Source organism: Vidua chalybeata, chromosome 1 (assembly GCF_026979565.1).
Source record: "Vidua chalybeata isolate OUT-0048 chromosome 1, bVidCha1 merged haplotype, whole genome shotgun sequence".
Taxonomy (NCBI): domain Eukaryota; kingdom Metazoa; phylum Chordata; class Aves; order Passeriformes; family Viduidae; genus Vidua; species Vidua chalybeata.
In genome coordinates this window covers 148875932-148898810 of record NC_071530.1, presented here as the reverse complement: position 1 = coordinate 148898810, position 22879 = coordinate 148875932, and the positions used below count along the sequence as shown (strand labels likewise).

Genomic DNA, 22879 nt, shown 5'->3' with positions numbered 1-22879 from the left:
TCAGTATACATAATATTTATTAAGGGAATTTTAATGCAAAAATATATTTATATTATGATCTGTTTCAATAGGTTTCTGGTATTCACAAACTTGAAGAACCAATACTGTGACTCAGTGGATTTCCCTCCCCTTAGAGGGAGGCTTCAGCCCTACTTTAACATTTATGTGAGCTCTTAGTGGCAAATACTCAAAACCCCAACATATTTCATACAGTAAGGAGGAAATATATGTAGACATTTAATTCATTTCCTACTTCTCAGATTCCTTTCCCCACCCTTACCCACTTCTAAAAGATACTTGAGATTCACTGCTTGGCACAGGAAACCCAAATAGACACTGCAAGAAAACAGGTGAGAGGATCTGAGTTAAAATGAGGATAAAGCTGCAGTGGGGTAATAGAGCTTCACCAGTTACTGTGGCCTCTCAGAGTCAAAGAGCAGAGTCAAATAGTTCTTCTTCCTTCAGTGCCTGGCAAGCAAGCATGCTAGATCAGATAGACAAGCATGAAGCATGGTCAGCATGTTTTCTTTTGATTCTTACCTGTATGGCTTATTTTAGCTGTTAAAAAAGTTGAAATTTCTGAAGTGATTAGCTCTGTGCTTTTTTAATTATTTCACTCACCCTCAAAAAGGCTAATCTTCAGGACAAAAAAAGGCTGTCTGCAGCCTCAAATTTTCACTCCTTAAGTTTTTCTGAGCATGCCAATAATACTTTTAATAATAAAACCAATAATAAATGCTGACTTCATGATCTTTTCTTGCTGTCAGTCTGACTCTGCAAATTTGGGTATCTTCTGCTGAAGTTCTTAGGTGATTCAGAGCACAAACGCTTCTTTTTTAAAGTAGCATTTTGAAATTAGTGTAGGAAGTGAATTGTACTACCCCCAGCTCTGGAATTGAGGGCATCACATAAAGGTTGATGAGAGGGAAATGAGAGCAGTTCTGGAGGTGAGCTGGTTGTTCAGGTGAATGTCAGGGACACTGCAAAGCTGTCTCCTGTGAGCAGTGCAATAAAATTAAACCAGCAAATATCATCCTCATTCTTGCCATTACCAAAAAAACTAATTAGGTATTATTTTTGTGTTGTAGGAATGTTTTATATCTTTCCACAATAAAATTATTGTGCTTGATGTTTGTTTTTATACTATGTTACAAACCATTAGAAATGCTGACATAATGCTAGAATGGTTTAAGCCATTGCATTTAATATTCAGTCTCAAGGGTTTGTTCTTGTAACAATATGACACATAAATACTTTTTTGTTGTTGTTGTTTTTCCCCCAAAGTTAGTTGAAATGCACTGAGTATGTCATCATATTAAATTTAAAGCAGAGGCAGATTGCTGAGGTGACCCCACATGACAGGGGTTATTCTCAGGAGCTGCTTTCTGTAAGAATCTCTTGAATCCCCCAAGGAATCGATTTGCTGTAAATGAAGTGATACTTGATGTGGATGTGGAGAAGCGTCACTGCTGTTGTCAGATGGAACTCATCCATCCCTGGGACAAGGGAGGCACCAGCTGTACACGATGCTCAGCCCAGCCCAGTCCCAGCTCAGCAGGGCCTGACAGCAGCCAGGGCAGAGCCAGCTGTGGGGGTGCTGCTGTGGGTGCACAACAGGAACTTTTCTCTGCTGACACTGCAGTGCCTCAGAGCCAGAGGTTTCAGACAAGATGAGCTTTTGTAGCTCAGTGACATCTGCAGCTGCTCCATACCTTTGATGGCTTGAATTGTAAATTAACTCTGCTGTTTGATTTCACTGACACTGCTCCCCTTTGTTTAGACCTCTCCCAATACTAAAGATAAATAGCAAAAATCTAAAACAGAGATTCAGCAAAAAATTTAAGAAGTCTGATACAATTATATTATTAACACACTTAGTTTGAAAGGGGAGTTTCACGGTGAATTCCCCACCAAAACTGGGATAAACCAGCAATATGCAAACACAGTGTGAAACATGATTTGGTGGTTTGAAAGTTCAGGTATTTGTCTGAAGCTTTTCAGGTTTAAAGAGGAACCTGTTAAAGAAAGACACCTTGTCTTTTTTAAGTACTTGCAAACATACCTTGGAATATTTTTGGTCTAGTGAAGTGAAAACTTGGTCTTTTCCAAGTGCTTCAATATTCCAAAGCACACAAAGATAGAAAGTTTGTAAATCCTCTTGATTTTTTTTCTTCCTCTAAATAAAGGTCTTTTCAAGCTAGTGAGGGATGAAGTTGGTTTTAGAAATCCAAAGCAGCAAATTGCTGGATCTGTGTGTCTGTGAACCAGGTTTCACCACACACCTCTTGCCTCTTGCTGCTTCTCTTTCTTCTGGTGTTGTCTACCTTGATTCCACAAATTCTCTGTTCCTTGCAGTGACACTGTCTTTGTGTGTAACTAAGATGCCTGCCAGATTGCCCTCCTTTTAAAAAGTATAGTGATTTTATGCCTCAACACATTTGTATATGTGCAAGATTATAAATTACTAAATTTAAGCTAAACCAAATAAATAAATAAGCTAAATAATAAGTAAATAAGCTAAACCAAATTAGTTGGATTTTAGATTTCTTTGGTAGTCATCTGAAGTTTTGGCTGAAATTGCTGTGATTCACCAGAATCATTGAGTGTTTTAGCTAACAGGGAATTGCAGCTTCTACCTCCTTCTCACTCTGCATCTGCATTAAAAAAAGAGTTCTTTGTACTTAGCCAAGGGTGTACACTCAGGAAATGGTAAGGCTAAACTATTTGCTCTGTGCAAATAGTATATCAAATGTGTAAGAAGCAGCACACCAGTTAACTCTAATTTTATTGACTATATTTTCACTGTTTGGCTTGGAGACACCTTATTAAAATGCTCTGCTCTAGTCTAAAGGAACTTACTTTGGCCAGCAGTTTGTTTTTAAATAGCAAACATTAGCCTTGGTAAGGTGATCTTGTATTTCCAGATACACATATTTCCAAAAATAATAACTTATCTGGTCCATTCTGTATTACAAAAAGTTTTTCATAAAATGAAGTCAGTACAGCAGTAGCTGCTTGCTCCCTTTTTACATAAATTCCTCCTGACACAGAGTTCTTTGGTTTCTTCTGCCCCTTCCTTGCTTATGTAAATATGACTAGGAAGAATAAATATGCTTTTGCATCGCTTGGCTAATCACTGTGCCTCCTTTGCCCTGGAGAATTCATGAATTTTTTTAATTCTAGCTCAAATGCTGCTTTCCATGCAGTGCCACAGAATATGACATTTCAGGCTCGTGTGTTTCAGTGAGCACTGGACAGGCAGAGGACTGAACAAGTCTTGGCAGGTTCTTGGCAGTGCTGGGTTAATGGTTGGATTAGATGATCTTAAGGGTCTTTTTCAACCTAAAGGCTCCTGTGATTCCAAGCAGTTCCTCCTGGCATTTGGATATTCAGGTACTGTTGTAAAATGATGTTTTTGTGGGGAGGGAGCTGTGAGTGGGAAGATGACAGGAAGGGAGAGATGAGCTGCAGTAGCCAGCACAAGGGATGTGTCTGAAGAGGATTTTAGGATGTCCCACAGGGTTGGTCTTGCTTTAAAGCAGGTGCTGGTTTTGCAGCTTTAGTATGAGCTTATTTGGTGAAGCCAATTAAAAGTTCTCTGAAAATATAGTCCCTGTTTCAGCTGATAGAGCAAAGTGTTGAAGGCACCTGAGTAGCAAACCCCAGGACACAAACCTTTAAGAGGGAAATAAGTATATTAAAGAGAAAGTGGTTTACTATCCTGTTCCCCAGCTGGTGCAGCTGCTGTCAGCAACACAAGCAGCATTTTAAACTCAAAGGGATGCAGCTCTAAGTGCATCATGAAATGATGGCAGGAGTTTCTAATAATTCTGGTTGTGCCATTGCCTCTCTATCCCATGGTTTAGATATATTCAGTAACATGCTCCACGGGGGATTTGATCTCTTGGAGCAAATATCTATAGAGGAGCTGAAAGATTTTAGGATCCTGAAAGGGGCTTCTCAGTAACTTTCCAGGTTCTGCTTCAAAATCACACATTTATAACATAACATTGTTAGACTTTAGTCACTGTGATTAACTCCTGATCCTGGCAGTGAAATGGGAGTTCTTCTCGAAGGTGCTGCTTAGGAGCAGATCCTGTTTGAGGGAGCTGCCAGTTTAGTCATGGCATTCAGCTGAAATTTCAGTTTGAATGGAAAAGATCCTGTTTTGAAGGAGGTAAGCCTGATTTAAGTGAGATTTTATCATGAAGGAAAAAAAAAAACTCTATGGTATAGTTTGTGAGTAAAAGAGACTTTCAAGAGGTTTCCTATAGAGTAGAAGCCAAATGTGAAAACACAACAAACAGGAGAGGGGAAAAAAAAACCCTGATGTCAGTGTTACACCACTTCAGAATGCTCTAAATGAAGGAGATGTTGGCTTGTGAAAGAACCTGTGTGCTCTGGGTTGAGGCTGATCACCAGCAAAGCTGTGAGCAGGATGTAAAAACAAATTCAATTTTATTGAATCACTTCTGCTTGCAGAGCACAGTGCAGGCTCTGTATCATTATTCCTGTGTTCCACATGAAGGTCTGCCCTGTGCCCAGGTCTGAAAGAGTTTCTTGTGCAGGACTTGTATTTCTTAGCTCCTTTAGAATTAGTTGGTGGGGAAAAAGGTGGCCTTTGCTTGAGGTTAAAAAATTATTGGCAGTTTTTTAATGTCCATTTTGTCAAGACGCCCCAAAAAGACAAAGCTGAGAAGTGTAAGTAAATTTTTCGATGAAAAATTGTATCTTGAGCACTTAGGACTGTGTCACAGCTCAGCTTTGTTGTACTCCACAGCTCACTTCTGAAAAGAAAGACTAAGAGTCTGGCCACAAATGACATAGTTATAAATTTAAATTAAGCAATTATTAAGTAATTTGAGGAATATAAAGACTTTGTTAGAGCTTTAGCTCTGCCATATGGTCACAGCACTGGGAGACATTCAAGCTTAAAGTTTACTGCAGATGAATTTTATAAACCTTGAGCAAGTCATTAATCTCCAGGTTCATGGAAGAGGGAGTTGCTTCTTAACTCACCCAGCTTTTTCACTGATTAATAAGATAATACAGTTGAAAATACCCTTAATGCTAATAAATTGCAGTGTTTCAGATTCCCATCACAGTTGAATATCTGTTATTCTTTTCCTATTTTAGCCTGACTGACTAAAAGGCTTCTTTTCATGCATAAAAAGACCAGAATGAATTGTGGTGACAGTCGAAAGAGATTTCTTCCATATTAGTGTCCAGGAAGTTCCTGCATTGATTCCATCAGCCTGTGGTGCTGGTTAAGGAGTTTTTACTCTCCTGTGCTCCTCCTTTGTGAGCCTCTCAATGGATTTGAGCAGACACCTCTGCTGTGCAAACAGTAACAGTGTGGTGTGACTGGAGGAATATTCCATGCAGGTTTCAGGGTTTGTTGTTTATGTAGAAGCATATTTGATGTGCCAACCTCATAGTGCTCATTTGAGTTCAAAAGCTCAAAAATCAATAGGTTTATCCTTTCTACAGGTTTTTGTTTCAGGATTTTTCCTCAGACTGGTTCAAGAATGTACAATGAAATAGAATGGGATATTATCAGGCTCAGCCTTCCAGTATTTGATCTCTGCCCATACAAGGAGCTCCAGTAGTAACTGCCCTGTAAAAAAAGGGCAGTAAAAGCCTGGTCTCTTTCTTTCTAACATAGTTATTGCACAGCAAATGATTTTTTTCCTTATTTTTGCCTTTTTTTTTTCACAATAATTTTAGTGAATACTGCGTAGAGGAACTAAATAAATAAAGAAGTCCCATGTAGTTTTCATCAGCATTCTTGAGCACCAGTGATATCCTGGCTGGAAGCTGCTGTGGAGTGCTGGAAATCACAGAATTACAGAATCAGAAATCCTTCTATTCATTTTGTTATGGTATTCTCTAGACTCCTGGGAAAGTGTTAGAACTTCTATTTTTTAAAATTTAAAACCAATTAATTAGAATCAACTTCCTTTTGTAGCTAAACTTGCAGTTGTGGTAATTTTAAGACAAAGCATCTTCCATGCAGTGTGGCAGAACAAACTTCAGACAGCAAGTCATAAAGGCAGAGTTTGAAATGCAAGGGCAGAGTTGGACCATCACAGGGCACCAAGGCATGCACATGAATTAAAACCACCTTTACCTTTGCAATGTGTCCTTCATTTGAAATAGGTTTGGTCAGGTTTCAGCAGCTTGTGCCACCCACCTATCAGTGGGAGGGTGAGCAGCATTTCAGCACTTCAGGCTTCAATTAGCTCTGTAGCCTGAGCAGGCAGGTCAGGAGTTGAAGCATCTTTTCCCTTTTAGATGGCTTGCATTGCCTGCAGTGACTCTATACCTGTTCTTCTGTTTCAGTACAGAGTGTTGGGTTCCCTCATTCTCATGTCAACACCTTTTCAGTAGTTGTTTAAACCAGCTGCAGTATTTTTTCCTTTTCCTTCATAGTGAGTCTGAAGCTTTTCATGACTGTTACCTGAGGTTTGTGCTAGAATGACAGTGCTGAAAATTGTCTGTCATGTGATGTCAGGAAGAGAAGTCCCTTAGGAGTACCAAGGGGGAGAACTCAGAGTCTTCCCCTTTAAATTGTCTTAAACCAAGACAAATGGAAATACTGATACACTGACTTAGTCAAGAATTTTCCCCTCTCCTTGCACCTCTTTTAGTTTTTAGCATTGAATCTGATTAATGTTCTGTCTTTCTCTCTGACATGTGCATTTTCCCACTAGATTAATGATTCCTGTTTGCTCAGTCATGCAGAAGTTTTTATGATGGTAGTTTTTGTCGGTTGTAGAAGTTGCTTTTATTGAAATGTAATTTTCCTTTTCTACCATTCCTGCACTCCTCCCACCACTGACTGGTTCACTGTCCCTGTAGCTGCTGCTGTGGCACTGGGCTTCTCTTTTAACACTGCATCCCCAGCCTGTGTAACATCCAGGTGGCTGGACCTCACTCCTCAGTTTTGGCTGTGAAGAGCTACCAGCCCCAGGATGCAGGTTTTTTATATAACTGGCTTTTTAAATCACTTCTCATATTTCCTTGGGCAGAGGAAAAAGGGGAAAGCAGAGAGGAGCAAACAGGTAACAAGAGAAATAAAAGGAGCAGATATCCTCAGGTGCTCTGTGTCATCTTGAGTCCTTCTTTCTCACCTTGTGTGTCTTTGTATTTTTTCCTACTCCAGAATTTCCCTCATCCTGATAAGCACTCCTGATAAGCACTTTGCTAAAACATGCAGTGGGGTGACTGGGAAAGGAGGTAGTGAGGGTGCCATGGGCTGTTCACCCAGAGGTCCTTGCAGAGCTGGAATATCCATTGGCAAGGCAGGTCTGCACTGGGAATAAGATTCTGGTGGCAGATTTGAGATCCTAAAATTTATCAATGCTGTATTTCAGGAGACAGGGAAATGATGTTTTCCCTTGTTCTATGTAACCCTGCTGTGTGAAATACTTCTTCTGTGTTGTTTTAAGGGTTCAGAGAGTCAATACATACATGTTTAAGTCTGGTGACTGCCACTTTAGCTGGAATATAGCTGTCACAAAAGTCTGACAGAACTTAGATGGCAAACTTGGAAAAGCAGGTTGCACCTCTGGGATAAATGTTCTTTCTGTTGTTAATGAGTGGTGTACATAGCTGACATAATCTGACTTCTTAATGAGTCCTAGTCTTATTGCTAAAAACTGAAATATGAATTACTGTAGAAAGGAATTTGAAGGAAAGTACCAAAAATGCTTTAGAGTTTCAGAGACATGTGCATTTTTGTTTGGGTATACAGAATTTTAATGTAAACCTTTACTTTTATGTTCGTTCGTTATAGATGTTCTCTTCAGTCTTTTTTCTTTTATTTCCAAATAATTTGTTTCTTTTTTTTTCTCTTTCCTTTTCTTGCCTCTTTGTAAAGGAGTCAATCACTGTCAGCATAAAGTAAAGAAAGCTAGACGCTTTCTGCCTTTCGTCTTCTGTGCCCATGAGTCGCCGCCCAAGGGTACTGCTCTGCTCTTTGTCTAGGCTGCCTTATTAACCCAAAAGCTGAATATACTAACTCAGTTACTGTTTGTAAACTACTTTAGCCTCAGGTAAACAGAGTTCCAAGAATAATTTCATTATGTTTTCCTGCTGTTGAATTGGATTTTCGTGCAGCATCACCGGCTTGCTGGTCCCCATTTTTATGGGGAATGTGTTTTCTAGCATCATATGCTACAATGACAAACATACTAAATTATCTTACTTATACAGTCATGCAGCCCTTGTCTGCCATCTTTTTTTTTTTTGTAAATATATTTTGACTTCATTCTTGGACCCCTGATACAGCATGCTTATAGATGAAACAGAATAGCAACAATAAGCATCAGCTGAGATCACTTTGAATTAAACACGGACTACAGCGATGCTTTTGGCTGCATACTGGTCCAGCACTGATCTAGACCAGTTTGGCTTTATTAGGGGTGAGAAGAATTTCCTGTTATCTATAAAAATTGTCTAAAATATTTGCCTTAGCTTGTGCTGTGGGGTTTGGTGCAGTAGGGCTGCTGCAGTACACGTGGAATCTGGTGTTTGTTTGAAATCTTTCCTGTAGAGTTGCTCTCTTTGCCATTCGTTTAAATTTCAGCCTTGTACAAGTGCACAATGCTCTGTGTCATTAAAACTTAGATGGTTCCATTTCTCACTCATGTCTTGGTGATAGCTCAGGAGTGCATTCCTTCTGGAAGGGTCAACACCAACTCTGCTTATCCAAAGTCCTCAGTGTATGTGCAGAGTCAAGTTGAGCTGACTCATCTGGCTGTAGGAGAACTGCTTTAAAGTATTGAATAAACCCAGAAATTGACTATTTTTAACAATGCATTAAAAGAACTAATTCCAGTTCCAAATTTAATTTTTGTGTACCTTTGTGTCTGAAAGTCATTAACTCTGTTTCATCATAAAAGCTTCTTAGAGCATATCTCTGTCCCTTGGGTTTTAGGTGAGAAGTCTTAAATTCTGCTGCTTTTCTGGTTTCTCTTGAGTCAGGTATATAAGATAACTACAGTCTGAATACTTTTGGATTACTCATGAATTTAATAGTATATTTTCCCCTCCCCCTTCTCTGTCCCCTCTCTCTCCCCCTCTTTTTTCTCTCTCCTTGCATGCCACCTGGATCTGCAGATGAAATTAGTGGGGACGGTAATATGTTTTCTAGTCTGTGTGTTACTAACGTGCAATATGCAACTCTTATCTCCATATACCACTTAATGCACATTTCAGTAATACATTTTATACAGCTTTTAGTGTTAAAAAGTGGTCTGCTTTGGGTATTAGCTGATAAATACTGTACTTTACAGGCTGTGCAACTAATGCTTTCTGCTAAACTGGAATTGGAAAAGGAAAAATTCTATTTCAAACACACAGGGATGTGGTGGTGCATGTGTTTGCAATGAGGCTTGTGGCATGATGCAGAGAAGGTTTAGAGGTTTGCAAGTGTCCAGTTTGATTGAAATGGTTGCATCATCATTAATTTGGTCAGTGGGTGAGATCAGTGGATGTAAGACCTGAGAAATGAGTCTACTCAGTAATGCTTTAAAGGCATCAAAGTGCTGCTTGCATTAAAAGAAGCTGTACAAGATAGATTAATGCAGATTGAATACATGAATATTAACCAGGTTTCAGCTATTCAAACTAATAATTTTAAAGATAGATTTTAATATTTGGGGTTTTCTTTTAAAGACTTTGAAACTTACTACAAAATATTTAACTTCTGCGGCCTTTAAAAGTCTTTTTTCTTCTGAAAAGAAGTTGTAGTTTGGTTTTTTAAAAGAGATTTTTGACTATTTTTCTAAAGGATTCCATCTGATGTTGAGAAAGAATCAAACTGCTGCTACTGATAGTGTGTGTACCTTTATTCTTCTAAGTAGGAGGCACTAAAAGGACATAAAAGCAATATGCAAACGAGGGTGATAAGAGGAAATAGAGATCACGTCTTGCAACCTTCCTTTCAGTAAAATGTGAAGGGGGGGTGTATTAACTTTTCATCTCCTTTCCTTCAGATATAAGCTAAAGATAATACCACACAATTTTCTTCCTTTTTTTAAACATCAAAAGGACATTTTTTCTGTCATAAATTTAAAAATTATATTTCATAGACTACCCCTACCTAGCTTTTTATTGGAACTTACCTTCTTTTATAAATTACAAGCTCTTATAAATGGGAAAAATTATATGAAAAAGGGAAGTTCAAACATGTGCCTAAGGTCATAGATTAGCTATTATGGGTTTAATACCCTGGGGTGTTTCTCCCTACATTTAATTAATGCATTCAGATTTAGTAAAGCTCAGATTGGCTCATTCATGCATGTGACCACCACTACCTTTTCCTGAAAGCAACTTGTTAATTTTGCCATCTCCAAGAACCATAACAAGCGATGGCGCTGGGTTTAAAAAGTGCAGGAGGGCAGCATGATGAGCTCTCTTATTAAATCTGAGTTTTTCTAGACTTACCAAGGACATCTGGAATTGCTGAATGTGTTCAGCTCTAGAGAGTGCTGTAACACATCCTCCTTTGTGGAGCAGCCTGGAGAGCCTGCCCAGCTCAGATTTGCTTTAGGCTCTATGGAGGTTCTGGAATATTTCTTAGCAGACACAGTTCTGGCAGATTTGGTAACAATTTGTGATTAATACTGGGCCCAAGCTCCTCTGTGAGGAGGTCAGTTCTCTTTGTTCCAGACCACTTCAAGCCCATCACTGTTGATGCCTGGACTGAATTTTTCTCTTAATTCCCAGAAACAATGCCAGACATAAATAGGAATTATTTTTTTATGTATTCCTCTGCAGAGTGTTAAATGTGGAGCAAGAAATATTTGTGTAGTTAATTGTATACATTTAATTTATTTGGATTGATTATGAAGACTTCTGGTTTCATGATGGTTTTGGGCAATGTATCAAAAGCATGTAAAGTGCTCTGTGCTGTTCTGAGAGTGCTTTTAGTATGAATTAACTCATTTATTTAAAATAGAGAGATGAATAAGCCCTGCCATTGATCACTTCTTACAGCAGTATTCTGTAACCTAGTGTGAAAAGTTTGGGGTCTTTTAAGTGGCATCAGTTTGGTTTCCAGACTTCAAAAATTTTTCTTAGATATGTTTACAATATTTTTCATCCAGTCCATTTTCTAACATAAAGAACTTCCTGATATCTTCAACAAAATCCTATCACAATATTGGAGGGAAACAGAGTGATTTGTCTCCATCATGTTGGGGATTTTTTTTAAAGCTTTTTTTTTTAATGAAACTGAGGGTTATTTTTACAAAAACATTAGTTTATAATGTAGGGAAGAAAATAAAGTACCAAGAAAGAGATAAGTGCTTCTGGAGTATTCTGCCTGTTCAGAATTGTGCACTGTCTTTATAATTTATTGCATTTTCATTAGGTGACTGTGTTTTGCTATGTCCCACATAGAAATTGCCTAGCAAAATTTAAAATTACATGGAATTTCCCAATTCTGCTGTTATCTGGCATATTCCTACAGGAGTTCAAAGGAAAAAAACAGCTTTAATTTTATTTAAGTAGTAAGAAACTAGAGTCATAAAATTACACTTACTCCCTGAAGTGTGTTGAACTTCAAAGACTATAGGCAACCTGTAGTTTCCTAATTGTTGAATATTCAGTTTGCCTGAAAACTGAGCTCTTGCTTGTCTGTGTGTGTAATATTGATGAGCCTTGCTCTGGTTTCAGGGCTGGGTTCAGCTGAGGGACCATCCCATCCTTCTTCCCACTCACTGTGGCTTTGTCCCAGTCCAAGCCATGGCTCTGGAAATGATGCCAGGGAGCTGTAGGGATGTATCCATGTGCTCCAGGGCAGATGGGGGAAAAGAGGGAGGAAATCATGACTTCCAGAGGCTTTCCAGTGTGTGATGATCTGAAATCAACCACAAAAACTGCACAATGGGTTTGTGCAGTTGGGAAATTACTCAGTTTTGAGAACCTGTCTTTGTGTTTAAAGTTGGTGAGTAGAATTTGAGAGCCTTGAAGTAGAAAATGAACCCACTATTGTGGACTGGCTTTAAAACCCCTGGAGGAGTTGTTCTAACCTTTAGGAAATGATCTGCACACTCTGGAAGTTCTTTAGGGCAAAGGAAAGAACTTTCTGATATGGCTTGACACCATTTAAACCACTTTGAGAATAGATGATGTAAAAGTTGCAATTTTTGAGCAGAGGAAGTGCACTGTCATTTTTATGAAAATTTTGGGAAGTTGTTTCCAAAACCTGTCCATGAAATCTTGAGTCTTGACAGCAAAACTAATGGTGAATTTCCACTAAACAAGGAAAATTGTAAGAAAAATGTGGAAGAGAGTGTGGCTTAAAAAGGTCTTTGTGCTCTAGAAGATTCTGTGGTAAATAACTCAGCTGGCCACACTGACAGTAGGGGGAAGCTGCCCTGGAACATCATTGGTGTCTTCTGCCTGTTTGACATAAAAAACAGCAAATTGTTATTCACACTTTATTAAAGGTAAAGCAATTTCACTCATTCATAATTTTTATTCTTTACTTTAAAAAAGATTTTAAATCAACAGTTTAGATGGGTTCCAATTGCAAAACTTGAACTTTTTTGAATACAAACAAATCTTTCTTTTCTTCTTTGTTGAGTGCATCTATGTGATGTAATGCAGTTGGCACTGAGGTCATTATCATATCATGAATTATGCATGAGCAAGTTTTAGTCATGCTGTATTAAATGTGACCCAGCAATGCTGAGCTTGGGGCTTGGGACATACCAGCCGTGGTACATTGGAGTTGTTGTTCTGGAGAATTGTTTTCATCTGCTTTTCCCGAAATTCTTCAATTCCTCCCTTTGCAGAGACTGATGACTATGCAGAGATTATAGATGAAGAAGACACTTACACAATGCCCTCAAGTAAGTGCCATGGTTAATCTGGGAACTTTCCTATCCATAAGCTTCCTTGGTTTAGCAGGGACTGAACTGTTTCAGCCTTATTTAATAAATGTGCAAAGAAAATGTTCTGCTTTCCTGCTATCTGAGATTTTACAATGGAATTCTTTTTTTTTTTTTTTTTAGTCTCAAAATGTGGATTTTTTTTTTTTTTTGATTGTGATGCTGAATGGAACACTTAAAGATTGGATAAGATCTCTGTGATGAGAGCAAACAATGTGGCATCTCTGTGGATTGCTGTCTGACTGTATCTCACCTTGCTCTGTGACAGATGTGGTGCTCTCCAGTTCCACGAGAAAGGAACACTCAACTGTACCACATGCAATTTTGTTAAAGATGAAAGACTCCAAGAACAAAAATAGAAATTCAAAGTTCTGCTGAGTCTTCATCTTTGAAGTAAAAACAGTGGTGCTGTAGCCACCACAAGGATTTTGTGTTACAGCCTGTTTGAATTATGATACAGTCCTAAACTGTCAAGGCCAACTCATTGAACATGAAAGTCGAATATTCTGATTTTAAAAGCTGCATCTGGGAAATTCCAGTTGCATTTGGGCAACCAAGGATTTCTCTGGAAGCAGACAATCCATTGGTGCAGAATCCTGCCAAAAACATCAGGTTCGGTCAGTGTGAGAGGGGAGGATGGTGCTGAGCTGGGGTTTAATAGCCACATTCTGCTGAAGGACCATGAACTTGTGTAGATTTCTGAGCTCACCACTGGGCAGAATGTTTCATGATCACTTCAGTGTTCACAGCATTGTTTCCACGGCTGTGGAAAACCTTTGAAAAGCAAGAATATATGTTTTACAAAACATATATATGTATTTGAACATCAGTATTTGAAAAGCAAGAATATATGTTTTCCAGAAATAAACTGAGCATTTTTAATGTCTTGCAGTTAAGTGACTACATACTCTATTAACATAGTTTCAGGATCAAATGATATCCTTTGTTTTTGTTAACAGATTAACTTTGTATAATTTATTCCCCCTCCCCCCCCCACACCTTTTATTTAAATTCTCATGCAAGTAATTACTTGTGGGCCCAGCCCTGGATGTGCTGAACACTTGAATATGGCTTCAATGCAAAACCCATGAGATGGGCTGTGGAGGGAAATTCATTAAGTGCTTTGCTGGATTGAAGGGGACTCAAGTGTTCAGCTCCCAAAGGACTGAGTCAGTAAAGATCACAAGAATGGGCCTGTGACTTCTGCTAATGTAAACTTTAAATTGCATCAATATATATATTTTTTTTAATGTTGAAAAATGTTTGTCCTGTTTTGATTTTAAGAAGCTCTAAGTAAGCATTTGATTTTTCTCTTAATTGCACTGCAGAAAGCTATGGAATAGATGAAGGTAACAGGAGACCCCTTTACCCATCCCTGTATGCTTGCAGTTTGGAATGATGTGGAATTTTAAAGCTTACTATTCACTTTCATTTAATAAACATTATTTATTTATAGTTAAACCAGTTAGCTTTGGGATTTTAAAGAGGAAAATGCACTACTTAAAATAAGAGATGAAAAAGGCATTTATCACCTTGTTAGCCAGCTCTACATGACATTACTTCTTTAGTGTTAATGATGTCAAAGTCAAGGTTATTAAGTTCTAAGCTGGTTGGTTATAATTTTTTCTCTGAATTATATAAGTAGAGGTGAAAACATATACTGTGCATGCTTTTCTGCTATTCCTGAAATACTTTTCCGTGTCTGCTAGAAATTAAATTGCAAATGAAATCATTCAATTGCAATTGATTACATGTTTTGCTGAAGTGCTGAGCCATTTTTATCAGTAATATTCTCAGCCTGTTAAACTGTGACATTAACAAAATTGCATAAGGCCACCAAACATCTCAATTTTATTCAGTTACACACTGGCAGAGGTGTAGTGCACTCAAAAATTCACTTTCATTTTGTCTTTATTTGCCATCCTCTTGTTCCTGTATTTTTTTCTTGCAGTTACCTCTTTAAAAGTTCTCTGGGCTTTTTTGATGGTTCCAAAATCTAAAACTGCACATGGTGGAGTCCTCTTAAACAGCCAAAGGGATGTGTGCTGACTTTAACATCATTGGTGTTGCCTTAAACTGTTTGTGTGCTTTGTCTTTCACCAGCTGTAATTTAAAAGGATTTAATTACGTTTATTGCACTGAAATAAGTGCATTGTAATTCATTTAACAACCTCACAGTTCTTTTCCTGTTGCTTTGGTTGAAACTTTTGAGAAGTTTGAGAGGTCTCCACTGTGTGTGTGCAGCATCTCTATAGGTTGGTGTGCAGCAAATGTTAATCTTAGTTTTTCATATGTGAGACATTTGAGTGACTTACTTTGAGTTTTGTGTCTTGTGGATTATTTCCTTGCCCTTCAGCAGAAACTTAATATTTCAAGTGCGTTATATTCTTGTAGCCAGAGATTATGAAATTCAAAGGGAGAGGATTGAGCTGGGGCGCTGCATTGGGGAAGGACAGTTTGGAGATGTGCACCAAGGAGTTTACATGAGCCCGGTAAGCCTCACTTCTCAAGCAAAAATGAACAACAAAACTTTGCTAGGTAAAAAAAAAAAAATAAGAGTATTCCTTAGAGGTCTTGGTCTGAGTCTTCCAGAACAAATAAAAATTCGGTCCAGTGGCAATCTTGCTATCTGTCTCACAACAAAGCCTACTAAAGTTTCTATGTTTTCCTGAAATAAAATACAAAATACTTGGATACTGATCCAGTAAAATGCCAATGCACAAGAGTCACCTCAGTGGAACAAGGGAGGTTGGCAGGACTTGTGTAATTTAAGATGATGCTCATGAGTTTTTCTAGAAAGACTAAGATTTCAGTTTAAATAGATCAAAAAAAGAGAAAGCAAGAGAAAGCTGCAAAAATTGGTTAATTTTAACAAAGGCCCCTAATAAAATAAATATTTCATATTAGAAGAAATTGTTGGAATTTTTTATAGATTATACAAGAATTCTTGTGGACAATAATCTTGTTCTAACTTCAGAAACAGCTGGTTAGGGTCCTGGGCTTGATGGCTTAAATAATCTTCAGTGCAATATTTAAGTAAATAAGGATAAATGTTCTGTTTCAGGCAAGTTTGAAGTCTGGTCTGATAGCCTTATTTAGAAAGCACATCTCATGTACTTCAAATTGAAAGAGATTCTTATTTTTAATTTAATTCTGTTCAAATTAACAGGAGTACCAAGGAGTAATGCTTCACTCACTTGGGGCATGGTGGATAAGTCTAGAGCTCTGTAAAACGAATTAAAGACCCTTTTCTTATGGGCTGTTGTTTTGAAAATGTTAGCTGTCTCCATTCTTTTTTGAGCATTGGAAAATGGATTTTACTCAGGCATTCTTTGTTGAGATTTTTAAACAACCACCTGTGGATTTATTTTATTAATAAGAATGTACTTCATTTAAGACACTGGGATATGTGAAGGTGAAACAGAACAGTGATGCCATTAAATTTTAGTGTTCTGGTCACAGAGTGTAACTTACACTCTGGGAGGAAATCTTAAAATCAATGTAAGATTAGTTCTAATATCATGGTAGTGTACCCTTTTATATGTTCAGCTTGAGTGCAAAAATATAGGGGATATTCCTTGCCTTTTGCTCTGCTAGCTCAAAGCTGAATCTCAAAAATTCCATTTGTCCCTGTTCATTGCACTTGCAAAGTCCTGATTCAGCATCCACCTCTCCAGGTATTCCTGAAGGGTCACAGCCAGGCTCAAGTGTAGGGTACTGAATGGAAAATGGGTTTATAGATGTAGCATCCTATTGCTCAGCTGTAACAATCCCAGGAAGATTGTCTTTAAAGGCTGACTAACTGTGGAATTAATCCCAAAGTGTCATTTTAAAAAACATTTCCTGCTCAGTACAGAAAATGTGTCCAGTCTAGTACATTCTCACTGGTTTGTCTCCTTATACAAAACCAAAAGATCAACAAAACCCCAATATCAGGCCTTTTCCAACATTTATTTCCAACCAATTGCTGGTTGCAGACACTGAGATTCCTCCCTTTGATACTCCTGTCGGTTAAAGGATATTTCAAAAACTTGATGTTTAACACTGGGAGAGGGATGGGTCTGGCAGGCATCCAGAGGTCTCATCCCCAGGCTGATTATTCAATCCTGGTTTCATAAGGGAATAAAATCATGATTTACCATCAGCCTTTTCAGTTAGTTTATGGGCATTTGATGTTTGAGAAAAGGATTAGATCAATATTTTCCTACAAAGTCAACTTGAAGATCTCTTTTGTGAGCAACTTTGAAAATAAGACACTTCATCCTGCAAAATATAATTACTATTCTAATTCTGGTAATTTTTGTCTGTAAATAGATTTAAAATAGACCAAGCATGAGCAGAGATTGAACATAATTCTGAATCTTCATTTTCTACTGGCCTTAAAAATTGGATGAGGGTATTCATCAGTGCTGTAGCAATTTGAGGAAAGGTTCATGTGTAAATTGCCCATTAAACAATGGACAATTCCCAGTTTCCCACTTGGAAGGAGGACATACAGGTCCTTGAACAAGCCCATTCCTAACGTAGAAGCTTAGTTTTAAAACACTTCAGCTGCTCTCAACCCATCAAGAACTTCTCATTTTTGGGTATTCAGAGGATGAGAAATCATATGGGAAAGTCCATTTGATTTTAAATACATCTGATTCTGCTGAACCTGGTTTTAAAGCCTTGATCCAGCTGACTGTGAAGATAATATGTAAAAATCTTGTAGTTTGAGTTCAAAATTACAGCCAGTCTTTCCTCTGAAAGAGCCACAAAAAGTCCTTAATTTGGCTTTCTGGGTTGCTTGCTTGTATAAGCCAAGTGTGGTTTTTAGCCACATATCTCTTTCTTTCCTCTATTTTTGCTAAATATTGTCAGGAGTTTACTGTCCTCAATAACACAAAAAGTTTACAGTATTATTCAGTTAATCTTACCATCTTTTGTCATAATTTTTCCACAATTTAACATGATTTAAAACAGATTAAGTATTTCCAAGACACATTAGATATAAATGCTGTATGCAAGGTGTCTTGATTATCATGGTATTTTAACACTGAAGCTTTCCACATGTAATTTCTCAACTAAAGGCATTTTATCTAATAGTAATTTTTTTCCAAAGTAGTTTTGCCAGAATTCTAAGGGCCAGCTTTTGGTGGGCAGTTTTTGGTGATTTGTATTTCAGCTATTCCTCAATAATGTTTTTCAGGAAAATCCAGCTATGGCTGTTGCAATCAAAACGTGTAAAAACTGCACTTCGGACAGTGTTAGAGAAAAATTCTTACAAGAAGCCTGTGAGTATTAAGCAACTTCTTTTGGAATCATTTCTGTAACTTCTCCTTGCAAAGACTGTGGCCACCTGTGCCAGAAAATTCTTACAGTGCTGTAAATATTTTATTAATATATAGCCTGATGTTTTCCCCTCCTACAACATGTGCCGGGGGACTGCTCTACATCTTTGCATTGCCCACGTTTGTGATTGGATGTGGGCACTTTGATTTTCCAAATTGAGTGGTGATGTCTGATTCTTGTAGGTCTTTAGAATCAGTTTTGGAACATTAGATCTGATCTTCTAATTCCTTCTCTTTCCTTAATGAATTTAAAACCACAGCACTTTCTCCAGTTTATTGCTTTGGAAGGTCAGGTAGTTGTCCTTGCTAGACATGTTGTGTCTAAGAGAGATCTGCTTTCAAAATTCAGAATTAAAATCTATGCTAGAATAGGCCATTTTTCTAAATAATTGCCCACAAATGTTGCATTCCCCAGGCAGCACATTTCATGAGTGGAGGAAGGCTTTTTGTTGGGGTGAATAGGAACAGAAACTTCTTAAAGAATATAAAAGTTACTGATTCCTCTATTGTTTGGTTTTGCAAGCAAATTAAGATATGTCACTTAAGTTTTAGTTTTTGCCTATTATTCCCTGCTGTTTTGTACCTCTAAATGTTGTAAAGGTATTGTATTTTATCAGTAAAGTAATTGGTTGTGGTCAGATGTTACAGTATATTTTATTCACCCTTCCTTTATTCAAGGAGTTTTTTCAGCTTGTTCAGAAGACCTGTGTTAATAGCTAATGGAGTCTCATTTTTGGATGTCAGATTTTTTGTAAATTACTGTAACTTTTTCCATTGCATTTCTATCTGTTGGAAAAGTAAATACCATTGCTTACAGTAATAACTCAGCAGTCACAAGGTAGGCTGCTGTCTCCTGGCAATGTAGAAAATAATTGCTCATTGAATGCTCCTTATTATGCTTCAAGTTTGACAGATAAGGAAATGCTGCTGTAGTCGACACATAAATAGTACTTTTCAATTTTGATTTAGTAGTTTTGCCATTCCTTCTTCCTCTTTTTCATTCTAATTCCCATCTGTTGCCTTTGTCTTGTGTTCACATTGCAAATTTGCTCAGAACAGTTGCTTACTTCACTGAATTAATACATTTATTTCCTAATATTTTAATATTAGGAATATTAAGATATTTTGAGGTTTGCCTGTGGTGGAGTTTTCAATGCTGAAAAAGATTTAGCAGCTGTCATTGCCTGTATGACATTTCACCATGTTATTTATTCCCTTTTATTAATGTTTTAAGCTATGTCAGTGGTAGGGATGTTTGCTTTATTGCATTTTTCCCTGTATTGTTCATAACAGTAACATTTTAAAGAATATATTATCTCCCATGAAGTTTCTTTTCAGGAAGATATGTTACTAAACTATTATAAATTTTGGTCTTATAAACATGATTGTCCAGGGATTTTTTGGAGGGTTGCTGTGTATCCATGTGCAGAAGTAAATAATTCAGAGCTCATCAGAATAGAAAGGCAAGAACACCTCCTGGTTTTAGCTTGTGGTTGGTGTAAAGCAGAAGAAAATGGGTTTTATTCTTGCCTAACTTGAGGCAGACTGAAGCAGACTTTGCAGTTTGGTAATTCCTGTGTGTTTCTGCTGGCACTACAAACTGCAAGTGTGGAGGAGATGCTGCTGGAGGGTCAAATGAGGGATGTTTGTCAAGGATACAGAAAAGGTGGTTTTGCCATGCATGTGTTGGAAGAGATTCTGCTCCTCTGTGGTGAGACCCCCCTGCAGAGCTGCACCCAGCTCTGGGATCCCCAGCACAGGAGGGACCTGGTGCTGTTGCAGCAAGACCAAGGGCTGGAGCATCTCTGCTCTGAGCCAGGCTGGGAGAGTTGAGGTTGTTCCACCTGCAGAAGGGAAGGCTTTGGGGGGACCTTGGAGCAGCTTCCAGTGCCTAAAGGATGCCTACATGAAAGATGGGGAGGGACTCTTTATCGGGGAAGGCAGGGGGATAGGACCAAGGATGATGGGTTTACCTGAAAGAGGGCAGGTTAAATTCGATTTTAGGATAAATTCTTTGATGAAGTGGTGAGGGCCTGGCACAGGTTGCCCAGGGAACCTGTGGCTGCCCCATCCTTGGAGGTGTTCTAGACCAGGATATATGGGGCTTGGGGCCAGCAAGCTGGAAGGTGTCCCTTGAAGGGCAGGGGGATTGGAACTGGTTGGTCTTGATGGTCCCTTCCAACCCAAACCATTCTGAGATTCGTATGTCATACTGCATAAAACATACTGTGGCTGTGCTGCCAGGACTGAAATTAACTCCATGGAAAATAAAATGATGTCATGATTAAATAAGATTTTTGTCCATATCATAATCTGGCAAACATGTTTTTTCCAGTAATTGAATTATACAGACTGTTTTTACCTCCTCTTCCAGTAGAAAGGCACAGATTAACTGGTTGTGCACTGGTTTGACAAGTTATTTTATTAACCTAGGTTATGTTCATAACCAGATCCAGAGCTGAGAGGCAGAGCCTGACCTGACTGCCACCTTCCACAGCAGTTTGCATTTTTGTGAGTTTAGAACAACAAGCACAGCTCAAGCAATCAGTGTTTCTACCTGCCTTCAGCACATAGAATGACCAGAAATTACTGCTTGCAACAGTTGAAGTCCTGTAATTATCTTCTCTGCTCATGGGCTAAATGCTTAACCAACAGGTTTTTTTTTTTTTTTTTTTTTTGAGAAAGGTTTTATGTAATGCACTGAATTCTTTGATTTCCTTTCAGTAACAATGCGTCAGTTTGATCACCCTCACATTGTGAAGCTCATTGGGGTTATTACAGAAAACCCAGTCTGGATAATCATGGAGCTCTGTACACTTGGAGAGGTATGAGAAATCCTCGTGCAGCTCTGGTCTCCTCTCTTTTAGCTCACAGAAAAGCCTGAAAAAACACTTTACAATAGTAACACATGCTATCAAGCATGATATCATACTCATTTGCAGAGTTATGGACTCAGAAACAGGAGTGGCAGCATTTGACCTTCTCCACCAGGGGAACTGCATCACCTCGTTCCAGAGTGATTTAGTCAGAGTTTTCAGAGCACTCAATTGCAGTTCCAGAGTGAGAGCATGACCTCTGTCAACATGATGATAATGTGATAATCAGTTAAACAGCATTTGCAAACATACCTTCCAGAAGTAAACTGTACATCTTTCATTCTTCCTGAGTAATGCTGCATTTTCCGTTGAAATATTGAATTTCTTATGCTCGTTCTTTTCCTGTAGAATATCTGCAGCAGGGACCCCAGATAAGATGACTTCCCTCATTATTATGTTTTTTGGATGAATTCATTAAAGAAAACTAGATCTCACTTTTTATAATCGATTAGTTTTCTTTGAGCCACGTTTCTGAAAATGTGAGCTGCAGTGATATTTCTATACAACATTATATGACTGTCATTGCAATTATCAAACTGCAGTACATTTTCCAAAATAAATAGTAGGGATGGATAGAAAAACCTGTGGTGGAGAAGTAATTTTCTTTCAATAGGTTTCCTTTCCAGGAATCCAGCCCAAATCACTTTTCAAAGCCTTGTTTTGATCTATAAAGATGCTCTAGTGCCACCTTCCAGTAGGTTCTGCCTGTCTTATACTGGGAATAGAGCTGACAAATATTCTGCACTGAGATTGGCCACTCTGAGCTAAATACAGCTGTTTTAGCACATGTAGGTTAAAACTAATTATTAAAATTAATGCTTCTAAAACAATACTGATCAAGCTATGTTTGGGTTGCCAGGTCCTGTTCAGTTCTGAAGTGATTTAGGCCATGAATAGAGGCTGCTCTCAAGGATAGAAAAAACCAAAATGTCCAAGAGTGCTTCACTCTGGAACAGCAACAGGAGATGCTATTCAAAAGGAGACTGAAAGGAATGCACAAAATTACTTTTTTTTTTTTTTTTAGTTTAACAGTTTTCATGTAGAAAAACTCCTTGAATTCTAAGGCAGAGTCACAATTCTTCATGGGAAGTGCTTTTCTTTTCCTCATCCAACCTTTAAGGCGAGGAAGTCATGCCCACTGATACTCATGTAAACTTCACAATTTGAAATAATGCCTTTTTTAGCTTTGTTATTTTCTTGTCCTAATTTCTTTCTCTTTTCTCCTCCTTGGTGTAAAAAGCTGAGGTCGTTTTTGCAAGTAAGGAAGTACAGCTTGGACCTGGCCTCTCTGATACTCTATGCTTACCAGCTTAGCACAGCTCTTGCCTACTTAGAGAGCAAAAGATTTGTACATAGGTAAGATTTCATACATATTTATCTGTACCTGTCTACTTCTATATGTCACTGCTCTTAAAATTTTCGGGAGTGTCATTTTTGAGGTTTCCACTAAAATTACACCCTTTTCAAGGGTGACACCTGCTGGTTCACGCCTGGATTGACTTGGAGCTGGTGCCACATTTCATTCGGAATCATTTTCAGTTGTTGCTTTGTGGTTACAGTATTTTTTCAAGCTGTGAGTCAACTGTAATCATTCAAATATAGAAAAGCAAAACAAGGGCAGATGGCTTCTTAAGTAAAAGGAGGGGAAATAAAATATTTATAAAATACAAGTACTTGCTTAACCAGAAAATGAACCTAAACTTCGTTCACGGTGTGTTTTGCCTTTTACTCCCTTGAATGTGAACATGAGTTTCTAGTGAGAAGAGAC

The 22879-nt window shown here is 38.1% G+C and overlaps 1 protein-coding gene across 11 annotated transcripts in view; it reads left to right on the top strand.

The window, feature by feature from the left end:
- Window positions 1-22879, top strand: part of PTK2 (protein tyrosine kinase 2) — a 189215-nt gene that overhangs the window by 135070 nt on the left and 31266 nt on the right. For 3 of the 11 annotated variants that reach the window (XM_053952284.1, XM_053952463.1, XM_053951818.1), the window contains 8 exons: window positions 7883-7966; window positions 9124-9141; window positions 12810-12866; window positions 14234-14254; window positions 15300-15397; window positions 18094-18178; window positions 20960-21060; window positions 22352-22467. In XM_053952284.1, the coding sequence (XP_053808259.1) occupies window positions 7883-7966; window positions 9124-9141; window positions 12810-12866; window positions 14234-14254; window positions 15300-15397; window positions 18094-18178; window positions 20960-21060; window positions 22352-22467 (580 nt within the window). The remainder of the gene's footprint in view (window positions 1-7882; window positions 7967-9123; window positions 9142-12809; window positions 12867-14233; window positions 14255-15299; window positions 15398-18093; window positions 18179-20959; window positions 21061-22351; window positions 22468-22879) is intronic. The other 8 variants (XM_053952551.1, XM_053951892.1, XM_053952628.1 and 5 more) reach the window with 5 other exon arrangements.